Source organism: Amblyomma maculatum, chromosome 6 (genome assembly GCF_055883805.1).
Source record: "Amblyomma maculatum isolate TAMU_Amacu chromosome 6, ASM5588380v1, whole genome shotgun sequence".
In the NCBI taxonomy this organism is placed as follows: domain Eukaryota; kingdom Metazoa; phylum Arthropoda; class Arachnida; order Ixodida; family Ixodidae; genus Amblyomma; species Amblyomma maculatum.
Genome location: NC_139349.1, coordinates 110410763 through 110429976, shown reverse-complemented (window position 1 = coordinate 110429976; position 19214 = coordinate 110410763). Strand labels below are relative to the sequence as shown.

Below are 19214 nucleotides of genomic sequence, written 5' to 3'. Positions count from 1 at the left end.
AACGTCTTTGTTATATGAGATGCACTGTCGCTTGAGTCACAGTATGATCGTTGTTTTTTGTTTTTTCTGAGGCATGTAACCCACAAAGTTCCTATATGCTGAAAGGAAGTGCCAATGCAGAGGTATTTATTCAATATTAAACGTGCCAGTTTTGAGCGTGTGTCGCTCCGAATAAAACCACCTCTATCAACTAATACTATTTTTTTTCTTCAGAAGCCATCCCTCCATAATAAAATGTATATTGCGCTCGGCATCTTTACCCATGAGTTTTTAAGCAGGGGTACTGGAACGGTCGGATAACGCACAAAGGATGAAGTATTACGCATCTTAGTCACACTCCAACTTATTAATAAGGGAGAATTACTCATTGACATCCGCCCAAGCGCAGCCATACGGCTTCAAAGGAAAGCTATACAGCTTTCTCAGAAACTTTGTAGCCTTCAGAAACTTCAGAAACTTGTAGCCGTATGGCTGCGATTGGGTGGATGTTAATGAGTAATTACTCCCTTATTAGAAACCTACTCCACCTTTGGGGGATTCCTCTAAATATTCGATCAACACCTTTCCCACTTCGATTTATAGACCAATTCGTTCTCGCCCTACCGTCTGATCTGCTGACCGTCCTGGTTAGCTCAGTCGGTAGAGCGACTGTCCCGGAAAGGAGGTGGTCCCGGTTTCGATTCAGGAATCAGGGCGATTTTTTCTTTAACTACGAAGTTTCTGAGGAAGCTGTATAGCCTTCCTTTGTAGCCGTATGGCTGCGCTTGGGTGGATGTTAAGGAGTAATTGCTCCCTTATTAGAAACCTACTCCACCTTTGGGGGATTCCCCTAAATATTTGAATAGCTTATTAAATATTGGTGCTGACATACTGGTAGTCTTACACATGATATCAAAAGAGGGTTTTCGCCCTGCCTGCGGTTGTTGTGACAGTATATTAACGACGCTTGGATGACACCTCACTAATCCGTTTCCAACGCAAACGCTACTGCTACAGGTATGGTTTGTGTCTTGAGTGATAGTTTCGGTTTCGATGGCCAAGAATTAACCTCCATGTAGGGAAGCCCCGCTACCCCCATCTCTATTTCACGAAATAAATAAGTGAATATCGCTAGATGTCCAAGCCACATGAGCGCGTGCTTTGTCGGCTACAAACGACTAATATTCCTTAGCAAGATAGACCTAAATAACAAGGTATATGTTACGAGTGAATTTCGGAGTATACAGCTTACTCTTCGCAAAGTATAGTGCTCACCTGGTGCTCCGTATAGGCGTGCACGCGGCTGTACACAGTGTAGCGCTGCAGAACCCCCCTGGTCTTGGCCGGTGGCAGCCAGCTGACCAGGATGGCGTCAGGCGCCAGCACCAACGCCTTGATGTCCGCGGGAGCTTCGGGCACTGCACAGCATGCCGCGTCCTGTCTCGCTCAAGGCTTCTCCTTGGACGGTGAAAGCAATCGCCGCCACGTCTCGAGGCAAATAGCGTGCGACAGGAATGAAGCTTATACGGCTCACGAAGTTGCGCAGGAAAGGTAAGTTCAGACGGATTCCCGATGCTCTTCGCATTTCGTCGTATTCGAGGTAATCTCTGAAATGGCCGGAGTTAATGCAATTTTTTTCTCAGCTATCGTCCTTTATGTTAAATAAAGGTGCCCTACCACTCATTATTGTGATTGGCGGCTGGGTGTGCGTTATCCAGCCACAAGCATATCTTGCCGTGAGACATGTACAAACTGAGCTTGCAAATCTCGGTTCTCAAATTCAACGATATTCAAGGTATTTTCATTAGCCGTTTTCCGTTCTGCGTTCACCTCTACTATTATTACGTTGCACTCGTTCTCAGGTTAAAATAAAAAAGAAGAGAAAAGAAAGGCCGACCGGAAAACAGTTTTAGTCCCTTCGTATGGATTTATACTCGCCTCGTCTCCGAAGTTTTTCGCCTTTCCTGTCCGCTGTTAGATCTACGTATCTGCACGTACTTCGCTCGTGATTGTATCTCTGCTATAGGTATGCTCCGGCCCCCATGCGGGTGGCCAAACATAAACATGCTGTCGTTATTGCGGAAGCAGCGATGTCAATATTTAAGAGAAAGGTTGGTTGGTTGGTTGGTTGGTTTGTGGGGTTTAACGTCCCAAAGCAACTCAGGCTATGAGAGACGCCGTAGTGGAGGACTCCGGAAATTTAGACCACCTGGGGTTCTTTAACGTGCACTGACATCGCACAGCACACGGGCGCCTTGCTTTTCGCCTCCATCGAAAAGCTGCCGCCGATGCCGGGATTCGATCCCGCGTCCTTGGGAACAGTAGTCGAGCGCCGTAACTACTGCGCCACCCCGGCGGGCCAATATTTAAGAGAAAATACTCCCTACAAGGTCCCTCAGTCACGCGCACTCAGCCCCATCGCATTCGCTTGGTACCGCTCACCGGCTTCGGGAGTGCCGCAGTGTACTGGCTCGCTGAATGCCCCGGCACCGGCCCCTGTACGGGCGGCGACGCGCACGCTGTAGTTGCGGAAGGGCTCCAGTCCGCCCACCACGGTGGCCGTCGATTCAGGACCTACGTCGCGCTCCGACCACGCGGGTCCACGAGACGCCTCCGCCTCCTCTTCCGAGCCTATTGCAGCGTCAAGAAAGAAGAGAAAGGGTCAGTTAAGATTATCTGCAGACCGCTACGCACAGTGATGTGCTACACGAACCAGTGCGGCCCACTCAAACAGCGAGCATCTACTGCCGCCGGATAACCTGACAACGACGACACGCCCTACTATGTACTCTGCTTATGCATCAGTGACCCGTTCGGAGGTAGATTAATATACATTGTTGATGTGTATTACAGCGTTCCCGGTACTAATTTCGTCCCCACGGTCAAAGAAACAGTGTAGAATACCATCGCACCGACGCTTCATTGCACAAGCGAAGTGATGTACCATGCGGTAGCATAAAGTAAACATACAAATTTTTTGCGTGGTGTGTTTAGAGACTGGCGCACAGCCTGTGGAAAGAAGCAAAATTTCGCTGTTACTTACAAACATAAAACCATTACTGAGCCACAAACCAGAGCACCGACAAACAGGATGCCATCAAAGTGCCCGCTAACGCCACGAATTTTCAGTGAGTTGTCCCATCCGACTTGCACCGCTAGCGCTGCCGAAAGACAAGAAAGAGTGTGGTTGTGCGTACCATGAAGCGCACGGTCGGCCAGCTTGTAGATGAGGCGGTACCCTTTGTGGACACCATCCAAGCTCTTTTCGTGCAAGGCGGCCCACGAAACACGCAGGCTGGTCGCCGAACTGGCGGAGCAGTGGACACCCGATGGAGCCACCTGGGGCACTGCGGACGAAGAAGACAGGTCACCTTATGCCGGGGCGCTAAGCCATACATGTAGCAATGGACGGCATGCGGCTGCCAGGTATTCGTTTGTATAATGAAAATTCCAATCTGGCTCAGAAGCGATAAGACAACGTAAAAGGGTACTAATGAAATAGCATATACGTGATTAAATTTGTAAACGTTTTACAGGGAAACATGGATTCGTAACCACTACCTCGCCACCAGCCTGTTTTTGGAAATAATTTTTGGGGATTGCTTTCGAAAACGAAATGAAGCTTTTTCCCGGCAGCTTGAGTGGTTCCTATAAAGACTTCAGTGTAAATAAAGTAACCAAAGCGGGTCGTAGAAATTACTCTTTAACCTACTATGTTTCTTACGTTTTCTTTCAATACGTTTTGATAGTGAACAAAATTTTCACTGTTTTACCGACGGCAGCGAGGCGATTTCTAACTTTTATTCTAGGGCGCCTTCTACAAGGCAATTTACCATCGTCGGGTTTCGCCGCTGTGACAGTTCGTGACCGCACTAAATCTATTTACACCTGCTGCGTCACAATCACCGTAGATTGTGGTTTCAAAGCTTCGTTTGTTAAGAATTTCTTACGCCTATCTTTTTCGCAGAACTGACGTGAAACGTTAACAGAAACGCTCCGCATAGACTCTCGGCAACGCAACTTTCTCGCATGGTTGCAATCACGGGTGCCCACATCTGCAAGCTTATCCGCGCCGAGCCCTAGTGCCTTGAATGGAATGAAACGAACTGCTCAGCCTCAACAATGCGCGGAATTATCCGCGGTATGCCGTTGTCAGCAGCTCCGCAGCGTCTCTTCTCCACGCTAGGTTCTCGTTAGAGCCAGTTCACCCACCGTCCTCCGCGGTGTAGACGACGGCCTCGTCCGAGCGCGGTCCCGCGCCGATGGCGTTGTACGCCTGCACCAGGACGCTGTACTTGGTGAACTTGCGGAGGTTGCTGAGCACGCACTCTCCGGGTTGCTCGGAGTCGTCGCCTTCCCCTTTGCTCTCGACCGTCTTGTACAGGTGCAGGTCACTCGAGTTGTACAGCTTGTAGCCCACGTAGTAGCCCTTGATGCGGCCGTGGCGAAGCTCAGGCACAGGCGGCTGCGGGCAGGTAGGGGCTTATTTCTTTGCCCCGCTTCAGACTGAAGTGCTTTCGAGCTCGCTTAATGTATGTCATTCTCCGCACTAATGTATGCAGTTATAAAAAGTGAACACCATTGAATGTAAGGACTGTCTAGCTACTAGGCAGGACAAGGAAACTGTGTAGCGGCGCGTGGAAGCCACGAGTAGCTTTAATTTCTTCATCATTTACTGCTGGTGCACCCCGACACCGGACTGCTGCTGGGTGACTCAAACACAATTACAACTTTAGGCGTACATGTTAGCACCGAGATTGAGTGATGCAGTGCGTCAGTTTTTCCCTTTTTCCCTCTTGAAAGAGCATTCCTTGCTACGGTCATCAGGGCATTCGGACAAACGCTGATAGATGCCGCAAAGTGGCATCTAAAGAGCTGATGTCGTTAGCTGTGCTACTGAAGCCCCCGGGCCCAAATAAGTGTGTTCACAGGGACACCTATAATGTGATTTTGGAAGAAAATGTTTGAAACTCCCAAACAATTGAAAATGGTTGGATCACAAGCATAGGTGAGGAATTGGTTTGCACGATACCAATTTGCGTTTTACACCTTCAGTGTTGTTGAAAATTTCTCCTCGGGACTATCCGTCGGGAGAAAAAATTAAAATATTAGGTCAAATTAATAAGTGTTTATTACTCATAATTACGTAGTAATTGTTGGCCGAGTAGCGTGTTTTCTTTCAAATTCCAGGTTCCTGCACGTATTTACGAGGGTGCTGCGCAAAGCACACGCTTGGGCAGGCAATGAATTAAGCGCGAGCAGGCGTCTGTACTGAATAGCATGGACGTCGTGGTTCATACCTTCCAGGTGACTTTAAGGGACTGAGGCCCTAAAGTCTGGACGGAGACGTGCGTAGGTGGACTTCCGGGTACTGTAAAGCAAAATGAATAAAGAAATCAACGAGGCCGTAGTTTTTAACGATGCCATCATCAATTAATTGCTTTGTTTCCTATTGGTCGGCCTAGCCTTTGATGACTTGCTTGTCATATATCGGGGCAGAAGAGTGAGTGAGTAAGCATACTGCTACACCGCCTGCGTATAGAGAGCTCAAACTTGCTGTCTTATTAAAAAAAAAAAAATGTGGAAAGAACCTTACACCATTATTATAAGCAGAAGAAGTTTGCATATGGTGTTTTCTTTTTTTTTTTTTTTTTGAGCGCAAGCCATGACTAAATGGCGTCAGCTTTCGTGTCGTACATCTTCCATTGATTTACACTCTATTGGTTTGGTTCAGTTAGGTTTATGGGGGTTAACGTCGCAAAGCGACTCGGACTATGAAAGACGCCGTAGTGGACGGCTCCAGAAATTTCGGCCACTTGAGGTTCTTTAACGTGCACTGATAACGATTTGCAATCTATTTAACTATGCCGATTGTTATGCCAAATCATTATCTCGTCTTGGTTTCCATCGTATTGACTTTTCCTTCCGCTTCCTTTTCTGGTCCTAATATACAGTTGCACAATTCTCCATAGACGTAAAAAAGAACGGATACAATGTGAAGACACCTAAACTTCACTGCAAACGGGATAAATGCTCGTAACATTGCCTCACAGAGAAGAAAATGACGTCACACACAGGAAAAGACTGCGGGAGCCTACCTTCCTCGTCGGTGGTGACCACGAGAGGCGGCTGCGTGAAGGGTCCCACGCCCAACGTGTTGACCGCAGCCGCCCTGAGGTGGTAGGACGTGGCCGGATGCAGACCACGCACGGTCCACGAACTCTGGTCGCGGCCAGCGGTCACGTTGCGTACCCACGAGTCCGGCTCCGACGACCAGCTCGCTGCACAGGCAGTGACGCGTCCTTCTCCTCAAACACCTTCAACCTGAACTCATGCATGTATGCCTATACCGGCCAAGAGCCTTGAGCGCTTTACGCAGAGCGTATGCTCGAAGAGTATGAGAAAAGCAGTGCTGCGTAAATACAGTGACAAGAGGAAATGAGCCCTTGCTCATTAAACGTATGACTCACCCAAGGACAAAGGGCGCACACAAATAGAGCTTCATTACTGCTTTCCTGGTTGGAAATGTTCCGAATAACGACCCAGTGCTGACATTTACATTCGTCGCTCATTGTGCCGCGCATTTGTCTCCTTTATGAATCACTTGTAGACCGACCATTTCTCGTAGCTTCCATGTTGGCACAGCGATCTGCACGGCCTACATGTCACTCAACAGGCAAACACCCTGCGCTGTTCTAGGCGTTGCGCAATCACAGGCGCTCTCAGTTCAGTCTGGCGCCTCTTTACCGCTTCCACACGTACGCAGTGTTTTAGAACTGAGCAGTATATCAGTGCCTGAATACCCGTCAGGGGAGGAGGTGCACGGCGGAAGATCAACAACAACATTCGTTCGCGCTTTGCACGGGCGGAATCTTGTAACCGCATTCCCGCTGCTGCGGTGTGTACAATTTTCTTCCGCAGATGCAATTTATTGTGAGTGCTTATTCTAGGGAAACTTTGTCGAAGCTAAACTATACGAAGAACGTGCATTACGAAAAGCTGTTTTCAGTTAAAGTCGATTTCTATTCAACCACACTTAATGCTGCACCCATATAAACCTCAACAGGTCTATACGTTTATGAAGGTATTGAAAGCGGGACGTTAAAACTGCGCTGGCTCAGAGACAGGGCTACACGGAAGAAACACGCGCACGCACGCACGCAAGCAAGTGCGCGCAAGCACGCGCACACACCTAAACACGAGAGTGAAGCGCAAAGTTGTAAGTTTAAGTTAGCTTTTCACTTCTTCTGTGTGCGGTCGTCTTCCTCTCGTGTTGCAGGTGATTACACGTGGAATGAGTGTGAACGAAAAAAAAAAATTATCTTTCTCCACTCAGCACCCGCGCGTTCGTCTTGGGTCATCCGATACTTTTGCCATTCCACAGCATTTATGATTGCCTTATTCAATTTGCTTCCGACCTGTGATTTTGTTTTCGATAGCACGCCTGAGATGCGCAACAGTCCACGCACCCGCTTCTGTTCTCCACAGATCTGTAGCGCTTATTTAAGCAAGAAAAAAAAAAAAAAACGAATAGCTGTAGAATATCCACTGACAAGAAAGCTCGCAGCATAAGGACACGTGTCGTGCGTGCCCACAAGTGAGCACGTGGCTGGCGCGAAAATTACTCAAAGACTAACAAACCGGAGGCGTTTTTGTACTGGATGAGGTAGGACAGGATTGGGCTGTTCCCGCTGTAAGGCTCGCTCCACATCAGGCTCACGGAGCGGCTGTTCACGCTGGTCACGTTGAAGCCTTGAGGCGGTTCCGGGGGTTCTGCGAAAGATGCCAGTGAATAAGTGGACTGCAATAAACAATTGATGCGCTTGATTCTTTCTACGACATGCAAGGAGCGACGTAAGAGTTTTTTTTTTTTTTTCGCTGCAATCCGAATTCGGACAGGAATACGCCTGCCTGATCAATATTTTATTGTGGCTGTAGTGCTGAAGAGTCACATTGTTTATGGGCCTTTGTAGGCAGCCTGAAATGTAAGAAAACAAGCCGGCGTCGTTAGCCGTATTTATGAGGCGTTGAGCTCAGCGCAATGACGCTGCAAGCGTCTCTTTCTACGGCGCAATTTCCTCCTCTTGCTTTCTTTCTCCTATTGGAGTATTATTTGCTCTGAATGAACTTCCTGGCTTGACGCGGCCGCTGGTGTTTTACGACACTGCCGCATTTAGTGCGGCTAAAGCGTAGGCATCCAGCTATAGTTCGATTTAGATAGCGACGCACTTTACAGGGTCGAGCTTCTATGCCGTATTTTACTCGGTAAGTACAAGTCTGTGATAAAAAAATCTCCACATTTGTATCTGCACTTCCGTGACAACAAGGACACGCCACGAAAGCAGGCCGTTCTGATCTACCAGTGTCCTCACACACAATGCACTTATATAGTGCCCTTCGTTCTGTCTTTCTTTTTCGTTTTTGAAATTCGGAGGCTAAGGATCTAGAGACAATGTCTAGGGTCGTAAATTCGAATACAGATCTACTTATTTGATGAAATGTTCTACGATTCGGGTTTTATCAGGCACCTTTTTGCAGGAGCAGACACGTTGCCGTAAGCGGTTGTTTTTCTGCCGGAAGGCCTTTGATTTCTTGCAACGGCACAACTTTTATAAAAATGAGATATCTGTTTATGTTTCTCATTTGCTGAAATTATTTTGTGCTTATGTTATCTGTTGCGCAAGACTTCTGCGCAAGCACAGGATGTCCCTGCCTTTGCCCGAGTACTGCGACAACATAAATTTAATTTCACGGCGATCACTCTAGGCGCAGAGCTTTGAAGTACTTCCGTAGTGGTGGTCGCATTTTATGAAATGATACCACAAAGAAGTCTGGTTATTATTCAGGTTCTGGCCTCTCTCATTGAAAATATTCTGTTCGCACTTGTTCTCAAAGTAAGCACCCTCACAATAAAAAGCTTTAAACAATTAAAAAGATAAATGGTTTGAGAATGCTCCCTAGGAATAAGAGCAAGTACTTGGGTAATTTCACGGAAGTCAACAAGCTTTGTCCAGAGGACAGTGTAGTTCCCTAGAAGTCTAATTTTCTGGCAGGAATCGGGCTTAAACTGATCCGTAAGAAGTCTGGTTGGGATGCAAGAAATGGGTTAAATTAGGCTTTACCGTAAACCACAGAGTAAGTGCCGTAAACCAAAACGAAGGCTCCTATTGTGTACTGGAACACTGGGAAGCGTATCGACAGCGGATCATTTAGCGATGACTACTTCGAGCTGCAGTGGATAGCGTTGCGGGAAACCGGGGTGCTAAGGAACTTGGAGCTGACAGCTTTGCGAGCTGCGCTCATGGCCGCTACTTCCGCGATGTCGATCGTCAAAGTGAAGTTTTTCTGCGCTCTTTGGCGGGGCTAAAGCATACAGCGTACTTTAGCCATTGAAAAGTCTCGCGATGAGCTGAGGACTATGCTGACGCGAAGCTAATGGTCATACAAGATATTAGTCCTGTGGTGCTAGCCGAAGTGGCAAACCAACGTTCGTGACATGCAGCCCAGTCTCGGTGCTGAGTGCTAGTGGGCTAGCGTCTACGTTCTCTTCGGAACGCATAGGGGGCGCTGCATTTCCCGGAATTAGCCAGGAGCGAAAGAGGAATGCACATGGATATATGCGATTACCTCAATTCAGCTTATTGCTCGTTATTACCTAGTGTGCGCGTTTATCCGTAGATTTTCAGATATTTGATGAAATTAAGTAATACGATAAAGACAATGCAAACAAAACTATCAAATATAGAAAGAAACATTAAAAAAGCACATGGAAGCAAGTGCAAGCCATGAAATCACAAGGGAAATAAACCAGATCGGCGGGTAAGATGAAAGCGATGAGAAATTTCTGAGACCACAGAAATTATTTACACCTCCTTTATCTTCAGGTTTCTAACCTGTTTTGTCTCTGAGTATTGGTCTAGACTTTAAAATTGACGCAAACGCAGCTGGGTGGTACGAAACTTCAAATTCGACGCATACGTTGCTTTCGCACAGTAGACAAGTCTGAGAACCATTTGCAAAAGCTGCGCCAAGATGACCAAGTCAGTCACATTATTATTATTATTATTATTATTATTATTATTATTATTATTATTATTATTATTATTATTATTATTATTATTATTATTATTATTATTATTATTATTATTATTATTATTATTATTATTATTATTATTATTATCATTATTATTATTATTATTATTATTATTATTATTATTATTATTATTATTATTATTATTATTATTATTATTATTAAAGCATTACAGAAATGAAAAATTCAATGTCTCAAGAAAAGGACATAGGCTAGAGGGTTTTTAAATTCGTATCACGAAATGGGGAGACAAATTATTCGTCAGCTATCAACTTTAATTAGTGTTTTGTGGTGGTGCTTCAATCTCTAAAATGTGTAATTATGACGCTTGCTGTCGGTATAGCCTATCTGTCTACATAAATTCAGGCTGCAGGTTAAAGGCGTATAAAATAATGAAGCGCCCACACTGTACAACAAATCTAGGATGAACTGGAATACAGTGCATAGGCTATATACACCTCCTAAATGTGTTTTAACCAATGGGTGTCACACACATTCCCCTCCAAGAACAGACTAGACACAGCTAAAAGGCTTTGAGGTGACGTTGATAGATTGGAATGAACGTGTGCGTACCTTGCACGATGAGCCTAATCTGGGTTTCGTCCTGACCGTAGTCGTTGGACACCTCGCACACGTATATGCCAGAGTGGTCCCGCTGGGCGTCAGGCACCGACAACGTGGAGAGAAATCCATCTGGCAGAGATTTGTTCTTCACCCGAGAGCCACGCCTGTAGGAAATGCGCGCAGAAATAAAAATAAAAAAGGTCTATAGAGGGTACAGTGCTGCAATACATTCTAGAGAGCAGTAGTAGGGGATGTGGGGACCCGCTATTGGTATACGCTATCTGTGGTGATCGTGCTGCGGTGGCAAAGACGCTCTTCAATAATGTAGAACGCAACTAAACTGGAGTTAGGACGTCCCATGACAGAAGGGTCGTGCGGGAAAGTTGACGGGATGCGGCAATGGCGGGTTCCCAAATGGGTGTGGGGATGGAAAGAAAGGATGGAGACACGATATAACTGAAAATAAACTCAGCTCACGGAAAGGCCTGGATCATATGATGAATACAAAAAAAAAGAAACAAAGAAAGAAACGGGGAACTTGACGTCAAAACAAAACCTGGCGGAGAATATGTGTAGCCAGAGAAGTTAGCCTCATTATCAGCGCGGGTAGAGGGATTCTGCTCGTATGAAAAACCCGTTGAAGGGGCGATTGTGATTAGACGAATTTTGTAAATGCCCATCTATGCAAGTTCAATCTATGCTTGAAGCCTTCATTGTAAAGTAAACATTGACGGGTTTTCAATTTTAAAAGGGTATCTTATTTAGAGCGTTTCACTTTTTTGTTTGCATCGTGCGTTTACAAGTTATAATATTCATCAATCTGGCTCTTCATTTGCAATTTTTTACTGCCTTTTCCTTCAAAAAAAAAAAAAAAAGACACGCAAAGGTAGTGTTACGCAGGGAGTGTCAAAGCAACCAATACTGTTTTTGTTGTATGCCTTTGAGACGAATGTTAAAATTCAGTGCTCCTCGATAATACTACATGGTGCTTATGAAAGAAGCTCAGTGTAGTGTTTGTGTCAACGTGAAACTAGATTTGGATTGGCATCGTTTACGTCGGTATTGGCTCAATTCCAGTCGCAAACAACCACTTTCTGAAATCACAGAAAGTGCGCCCACACAACTGCCCTTCGTAAGCTTATACGATGTGTCCAGACAATAAGCTTCGTAAGAGATGCCATCGAGGGGCAGCTGTTGCTAAATCGTTATCTAGCTGTCAATTAAATGTCCATGCACGTTTCAGAAAGTTACAAATCTGTTTTTCTTTTTTTTTTTTACTTTTTAAGCGGTACACATCTCTCGTCTTAATGCGCCCTTCTTGTCAAGTTGGGTCGCGAGCACTCTCTGTCCTTACCCTCTGCCTCCGGACCCGCAATCTTCGTGAACGAGCGGAGCCACTGATTTGTACCACAGCTGTCGCCGGAGCAGTGTCCGGGTGCGCAAAAAGCCGCCGAGCGTTACCCGTCGATACGGTTCATTTGTTCCTCGGGAGAAACTCCCCGTCTCCCAATGGGCGTGTTTGCCGGCAGTGGCGCTCACTAGCGGAACGGAGGACGTGGGGGAAGAAAACACGAAGTGGAAACAAACGACCGGGATAAAAAAGAGCCCCGAGCGGGGCCAAGCCTTTGAAAAGCCGGCTGGGACGAATTCATTTGGCCTCCGCTGGGGAAGGAAGAAATATCGCCGGCTCGTTAGAGCTTGTTCATCTCTAATGGACCTTTGCTTCGCGGGGCAATTCGAGACCAAAACACTTCTACGCGCGCACGCGTTTACCAGCCGATCGTTTGTTTTTATTATTGCGTCAGCCATGAGGGGGGTCTCCCCTCTTGCATAGCGCGCCTTATGTACCGGGTCCGTGTTCCGAGCGCAAAACAAGCTCCATCGCGGCTACTTTATCATACGACTGCCGTCAACGCCAGAGACAACAACGCGAAGGGCCTGCTGGAAACGGTCACGCCGACAACGAGACACGGGTTCCTCACCCTCTTCCGCCAGCCACTCCTGTCCTCGCGTGCCAAGTTGCACGTCTTTACTCTTCTTTATTCCTCATCGCGCGAGCTTCCTTTTTTCTTCCTTTTTGGGGACGTCCCTTCAGAAGTTTCCCTTTTCGTGCGCCTCTTCCTCCTCTCGAACCCAGAGAGCGCGCTTGGCTTGCCGCCGCGTTGCCTTTCGTTTCCCTTTAATGATCGCGCGCGGTGGAGACGCCGCCACGGCCGCGCAGTTGGGAGCGACACCGACACGGGAAAAAATGGCGCGGAAGTTGGCAGCAGATGGGCATTTCTCGTGCCTCCTTCTTCTTCAGCCTCTTCCCACCAACTCAGCCACCCTAGCGACCCTTTCTCCCTCATCTCGTTCTCTTTCTTTCCGCGCTCTTTACCGCGGCGGGTTCCCGCCCTCCCCTTCTCGGCCGGTTCCCTCGGCTTGGGAGCGAGATTGGCTCCTCGCGGCCACGACGAAACGCCGACCAGAATGTCGAGAAGGGTCGCGTCAGAAAACGATGAAAACACTGTTGCGGAAGGACAGGAGAGGAGAAGGGAGTACGGTGGGGCAGCACAGGAAGAAAAAAAAAAGGGAGAGACAGGGTGCAAAGGAGAGGGGGAAGCAACGCACAATTTGTGAGTGTCCAGTCGGCGTCCATTGCGGCTCCAGCTGATGCTGATGGGCGCATCGCCTAAGGCCCTGCACTCGAGGCCGATGCTGTGACCCCGCTGCACGGTCTGGTTTCGGTACGACTCGCCGAACCGCGCCGGCACTGCGAAGAGTTGGGAAACGTGTCGATGCGGAGCGGCTTCCTTTAGTCGCTGAGCGAAAACGAAACAGTTCTGTGGGTCTCTTTTCCTTCATTTGCGCGCACTGGCAAGGGAAGGAAAAGTGACGACGAAGGAAGAAGTATGCATGCAGGGCTTAAGATGAATAAGATTCCTGCTTAGTGACTCAAGTGCAGCGTCGTCCACTTTTTTTTTGCATACAAACCGTTTGGCAAGCAGCATGTCGTTTACTACCGTTCCTCCTCAGCTATTCTACCACCACATTTTCTCTAATGCTCTCGTACGTGCTTTTAAGTAAGTAAAGAAAACAAAAAGGAGCCACTGTGGTGTCACTGCACAAGCGGACTAATCACGTGATTCCAGTGGCTTCATTTCACCCTTTGCATGTACCTTCTTCGCCAAAAGTAGCCAGGCTGCAAGGTTTGCTTCTCAGCCGTGTTTGGAGCCCAATTGATCTATTCCAAAAGGCAAAAAATGGACAGATAGAGTGATGGGCTTTTTTTTCGTACAGCTGATTTCTTTCCGTACAGGTTACTTTTGGCAAAGACGGTACGTTACGAATTATCTTACAAAACCATAACTTCCTACCTATGCGCACACAGTTCTCTTATAAAATAAAAGAGTAGTTTCAGGTTTGTTGTTTTGTTTCTTAGGGCCACGAAGGAAGACTCGCAGAAAAACGTGGACAAATTCAATCTAATATCATTGTAGTTAACGTTCCTGTCTTTGTCCATCCCTTTCTGCGATTATAAAAATGGAATATGCGTACAACCGTCAACCAGCTTCTCTTGATTAGCGTCGTACTTTTGTCACTGCTGTATGCGGAAAGTTGTCTGATTTCTCTAGGATAGGTCATTTCGTTCATTAAAATTTGTGGCGTGAAATGGAGGCTAAAACAGCTGGGAAAAGGCATATTGCACGAGGTATGCAACAATGCCTTGAGTGCCACCAGTGGTGATTGTTGTTTGGCCAGCAGGTTGAAACCAGTTTAAAATAAGTTGTATAAGGTTACAAGATCCGTTGCAGTTCGCAAAAAAAAGAAAAAGGCTCACCGTGGACCTTGAGCGTGATGACCGTACTAAGTCCCGTACCAACTCCATTGCTGGCTTGGCACAGGTAGGAACCGCGGTCCGACACCTGCACTTGCGCCACGCGTAGTGTGCCATTCTCAAAGACCTGGTAGTCTGGACCGCTGAGGATCTGTCGGTATTCCGTAGCAGTCGGCTCTGCAAGAAAAAAAAAAAAAAAAGGGGAACACGAAGGAAGGTAAGAGACATACTCTAACGTTCGACGCCACATCGTCTGGTCAGGATGAAGCATTACTAACATATGAAGATAGGACCACTGACAAAGTCAAAAAATGAAAATGACCTTTCGGGTCCCATACCAGGCCCTTGTTGACAACAAGATCGTCAACAAGGGCACCGTAGGTAAGACATAATATTAGAAGATACGCGAGTAGTCAAACAGCGCCACAGGGTTTCATTTTAAAAACGTAGCTGGTGTCGAGAGTGAAAAGCTTCAGGTGTTTTTGGCAAATGCCGCAAAAAAAAAGGAAAAAAAAGAAACGAAACCTCTTTTGTCACTTTCGCTAACATAGAGAAAGGGAAAAAAGCGAAAACTTTCACTGAACCCTGGAAACGTGATTTTGTTTATATATCGACCTTGAAGATGCAAATGTGTGCAATGCGAAGCATGACGCGCGCCGAAAGTGTACGCGTCGATGATCACTCACAATGGCCATAGCTTATCCAGTTTATCTGAAGGCATTTATGAAACGTCCCTTGCAACGAACATGGACGTGTATGGCGGTGTATAGTACCACAAGCAGAATACAAAGTTGAATCTTGTCGCAAGCAGTTCAGACACCATGCCGCGTGTTCACCATCCCACGAAAAATGGTCGATTTGATTTTACTGTCGTGAGGTCGGCTTGGCTAAAGAACGCCATGATTCGTAATTTTTGAGCGGAAGTTTCTTATGGCCGTGAATTAGCCGCCCGCCACAGTCATCATGCAGTGTAGCACGCCACCGGGTGTCACGACTGCCTAACCTCGCAAGGGGGAGATCGAGCGGCCGTGCCAGTGCAGGTGCTCGCCCAAGTAGGGTGTCTAACTGCGTGTAGCGCAAAAAGACGATAGTCATAGAGAGCGCCTGTGTTGTGTACCCTTTCTATGTCTGTCGTCGTTTTGCGCTACACTCTCATGACTTAGAGCATGTTTCAAAACTTTGGGCCTAGAGGCATTTCTGTTCTTTTGGAGATATTTAAACATGATACGAGGGGACTTCGTAGCGGAGCGCTTCGGACTTTAATATATACTGGCACCACAGAGTACACGGGAACGTCGCGTTTTGCTTCCGTCGAAGCGTGTTGACCTTCCTACTATACTCAGCCAACGCGGCGGGGGCACGTATGGAAGATTGCGCATGTGATTCCTGTTTTAGGATGAAAACGCTCATACGCTCACCACCGCCGATTAATAATCTTGTTCCTTCTTGTTTGTGCCGTCGCTCTGACTGGCTAAGTTATTTCCTGATGTCACAAGCACGTGGCATCACGCGGATAATTCAAGCTAAGTCCGGTAAAAGCGGCTTCAGCAAGCGAGTCTCCCTGAGGGATGTTTCAAATTCGCCAGCCAACAGAGAGAGTGATGGAGCCTCTGACTGAACAATGACTGACCATGACCTACTGTAGAGCCCTTACAAAAAAGGAAAAAAAAAAAAAAAATCGGTGGGGATTCGAACTAGGGTACTCGGGTTTAGTAGCCTAGCGTCTCAGCCACTGAGCCACCGCAGAGCATAATTTTGCTCATTACAACCAGGTTTAAGCAAGATAAGACACGCCAACAGAACTTGTGGCATCCGCGATCAAGCGCGCCATTGCACCGGAGTTGTTCGCGGAGGCCATGATTAAACCTACGCTAATTGACACGGTGGCCCCCAGACGGCGCCACATATACAGCTGAAATTGCATCTTGCCGTGTTTTCGCACTATAATAGGTTCAACAAGTACAATCCCTGACAATTTTTAAAGCCCTGCAGGAAAACGCTCTGCCTCTCCACTCCTTCCGGTTAGAAAGCCTAAATATAGCTACTTACTCAAAATTATGGAGAAGATAATTGACTCCAAGCTTCAGGGATGGTGTTGAGAATAATCGAAGCTAGAACAATATCACTATTGCAGTATTTGTGACGCTGTTAGTCCCAGTGACGTCATTCGGGGTTTATTGGACCTTACTGTGAGCTGAAGATCTTTACTGCGGATATCTCAGTGAAACATGCATAGCCGCATGCACTGGTTTGGTGTCGCAGGGCAGCTTGCTGAGCCATTTTCTTTTTAGCTGCGTCATGGCGGATTCGCAATGAAAACTCTCTCTTGGTTTGCAGCGTTCACTGTACGCCGACGATGTCTGCACTTGGGCTTCTGGCAGAACAGCGGGCCTCACTCACAAGAGAAGGCCTAGATATCACTCACGGCTTTTATAAGGAAGAGTACTGATGCACTCACGTACAAAAGCAGCTAGTCTGCCTTTTAGTCGTTAGCACTTAAATATTTCCGGCTTTACCTCGATAGTCAAAGTCTGGTGTCTGTTAAATAGCATCGTTTTCTGGGTGTAGTTCTCCGCGTTCTTGGCAAGACTATTGATTTAAAGTCTATCTAAGACAATGTCAGCTTTATGGTGAACGTGATACGCAGACCTGTAGATATGTGTATTAGTGTAACTCTTCGTCACAATGAACTGAATGCTCACAGTGCACACATACTTAAAGAAAGCGTGTTCCTCGCCGATACTTCGCAGGCTTTTCGCGAACCACGGAGCAGCGCTTGTAAAGACTGCTAGCTAGGGACCTCCAAGTGTGTTTGGAAGCTCCTCAAGCAACCTTTGGGACTTGCTCGTTTTCGAAAGCCTCCGTTTGAAGGGCTATACGAAGAACAGAGACTTGCCGGTTCGTTTTTCGTTCGATGTACATGGTGGATGCCTTATACAACATACGGCATTTCAACACAATCGCCAACTTCTTCCAAGTTATCAATTTTGGAAAGGAGACACAGCAAATCTCCCATGGGTTTTATTTCTCCCTACGATAGCGTTTTCTGTCGAAGGAGTAATTAAGAAAAGTGACATGACGATATTTTTCACTCAACAGCACTTTTTTTTCTTCCTTTTTCCTGATATGCGCATATCCACGTTACATAAACATGTATATCATTGGTTTCAGTCTCCAAAATTCATTCACATTCGCATTTATGATTCCACAGCTGAATGAGCAGAGGAATTTATATTGCCACTAAGGCTAATCCTCCAAAGGTGGGCTCCAAGTATTTCATTTATTTTATATTTATTTATACACTGTACCTACAGCGCCCTCACAGGGGCATTATTGTAGTATGCCATATACCTTTACTATGATCAGAGCTTTCAGCATTTCAAGTGCAGGGTTATGACCATATGCGTGCAGGTTTTTGGACGATACTGGCGGTCGTGGACCCGTGATGTTGCGCTCCAAGAACTGTTTACTTGTTGCCTTTGCCCCTTGACGGCCGGATACTAAAGGTAGGCTGTTGCGAGAAGCGCGTCATCACGTCATTTTCATTTCTACATTCATGGCGAAGCTCCTTTTTTAAGCGCACAGCTGGCGCCAGCTACCAGCTATGCTAAGGGCAGTCAGCAAAGCATTGGCACTCGTATTACTTAGCGAGGTTTAGAATAGGGGCATTATCGGTAAGGGCGATAGGCGAATAGCAGGGAGCGAGCGAGCATGCCCAGAATGAAAACCGCACCTCTCGCCCTTTCAGCGCGTGCTCACTAACACCCCGCTATTACCATATCCCCTAACCGATAGGGTGCCCCTATTCTAAATCTTGCTACTCTCTTTTCCACTAAGAGGCGATAGGGCCCTACGAATACTAGGGGTACAGAGTACGTCACTGGGTAAAAAGAGTTTCAGTCACTGACCAAGTCAATATGAAAAAAGAAGACGTTTCGGAACCCCTACGGGTTCCTTGATCACAATGAGGCGGACAAGGCGAGGGAATGGAAATTTAAAGGCGAAGCTGGTGACGTAATGATTGTGAATAAATTAATGGCATGTTTCCTGTTGTGCGATTCATGATTCCGGTTGTCGTCTGGATGAAAGATGACTCAAGCAGCAGCCGCGTTGTCAGATTCTTTTAGGATAACCACTCCCAAGACTTTTTCGGCCAGCGCAAGGATCCCTTATATGCGTGGTGTTAGCGAAGCTCTTTCCCGCGTATTTTCAAAATATGACTTGCGTATTGGACACGTGCCGACCTGCAAGCTTCGCAATATGCTTGTTAATGTTAAGGACCCCCTGCCTTCTGTTCAATTCCCTGGTGTGGTTTATAAGATACCATGTAGCGAATGCAGTGAAGTTTATATCGGTGAAACTGGGAAATTCACACGAAGATTGAAAGAACACCAGCGTGATGTCCGGAACAATAAGATTGCTTCAAGTGCACTGGCAGAACACGCGCACAAGACGGGACACCAAATTGCCTGGGATGATGCTACAATCTTAGCTAAAGAAAAGAATCTGACAACGCGGCTGCTGCTTGAGTCATCTTTCATCCAGACGACAACCCGAATCATGAATCGCACAACAGGAAACATGCCATTAATTTATTCACAATCATTACGTCACCAGCTTCGCCTTTAAATTTCCATTCCCTCGCCTTGTCCGCCTCATTGTGATCAAGGAACCCGTAGGGGTTCCGAAACGTCTTCTTTTTTCATATTGACTTGGTCAGTGACTGAAACTCTTTTTACTCAACTACCATGCCTGACCAGACGA

General features: G+C 46.8%; 1 protein-coding gene across 1 annotated transcript in view; it reads right to left on the bottom strand.

The window, feature by feature from the left end:
* The window catches only part of LOC146186572 (cell adhesion molecule Dscam1-like), a 283106-nt gene that overhangs the window by 44138 nt on the left and 219754 nt on the right, over positions 1-19214 (bottom strand). The window contains exons 13-22 of the mRNA XM_084608063.1: positions 14454-14627; positions 13244-13385; positions 10643-10797; positions 7621-7752; positions 6078-6260; positions 5280-5350; positions 4192-4444; positions 3177-3326; positions 2422-2610; positions 1255-1397 (exon numbers count right to left, since the gene is read on the bottom strand). Coding sequence (XP_084464189.1) covers positions 1255-1397; positions 2422-2610; positions 3177-3326; positions 4192-4444; positions 5280-5350; positions 6078-6260; positions 7621-7752; positions 10643-10797; positions 13244-13385; positions 14454-14627 — 1592 coding nt within the window. The remainder of the gene's footprint in view (positions 1-1254; positions 1398-2421; positions 2611-3176; positions 3327-4191; positions 4445-5279; positions 5351-6077; positions 6261-7620; positions 7753-10642; positions 10798-13243; positions 13386-14453; positions 14628-19214) is intronic.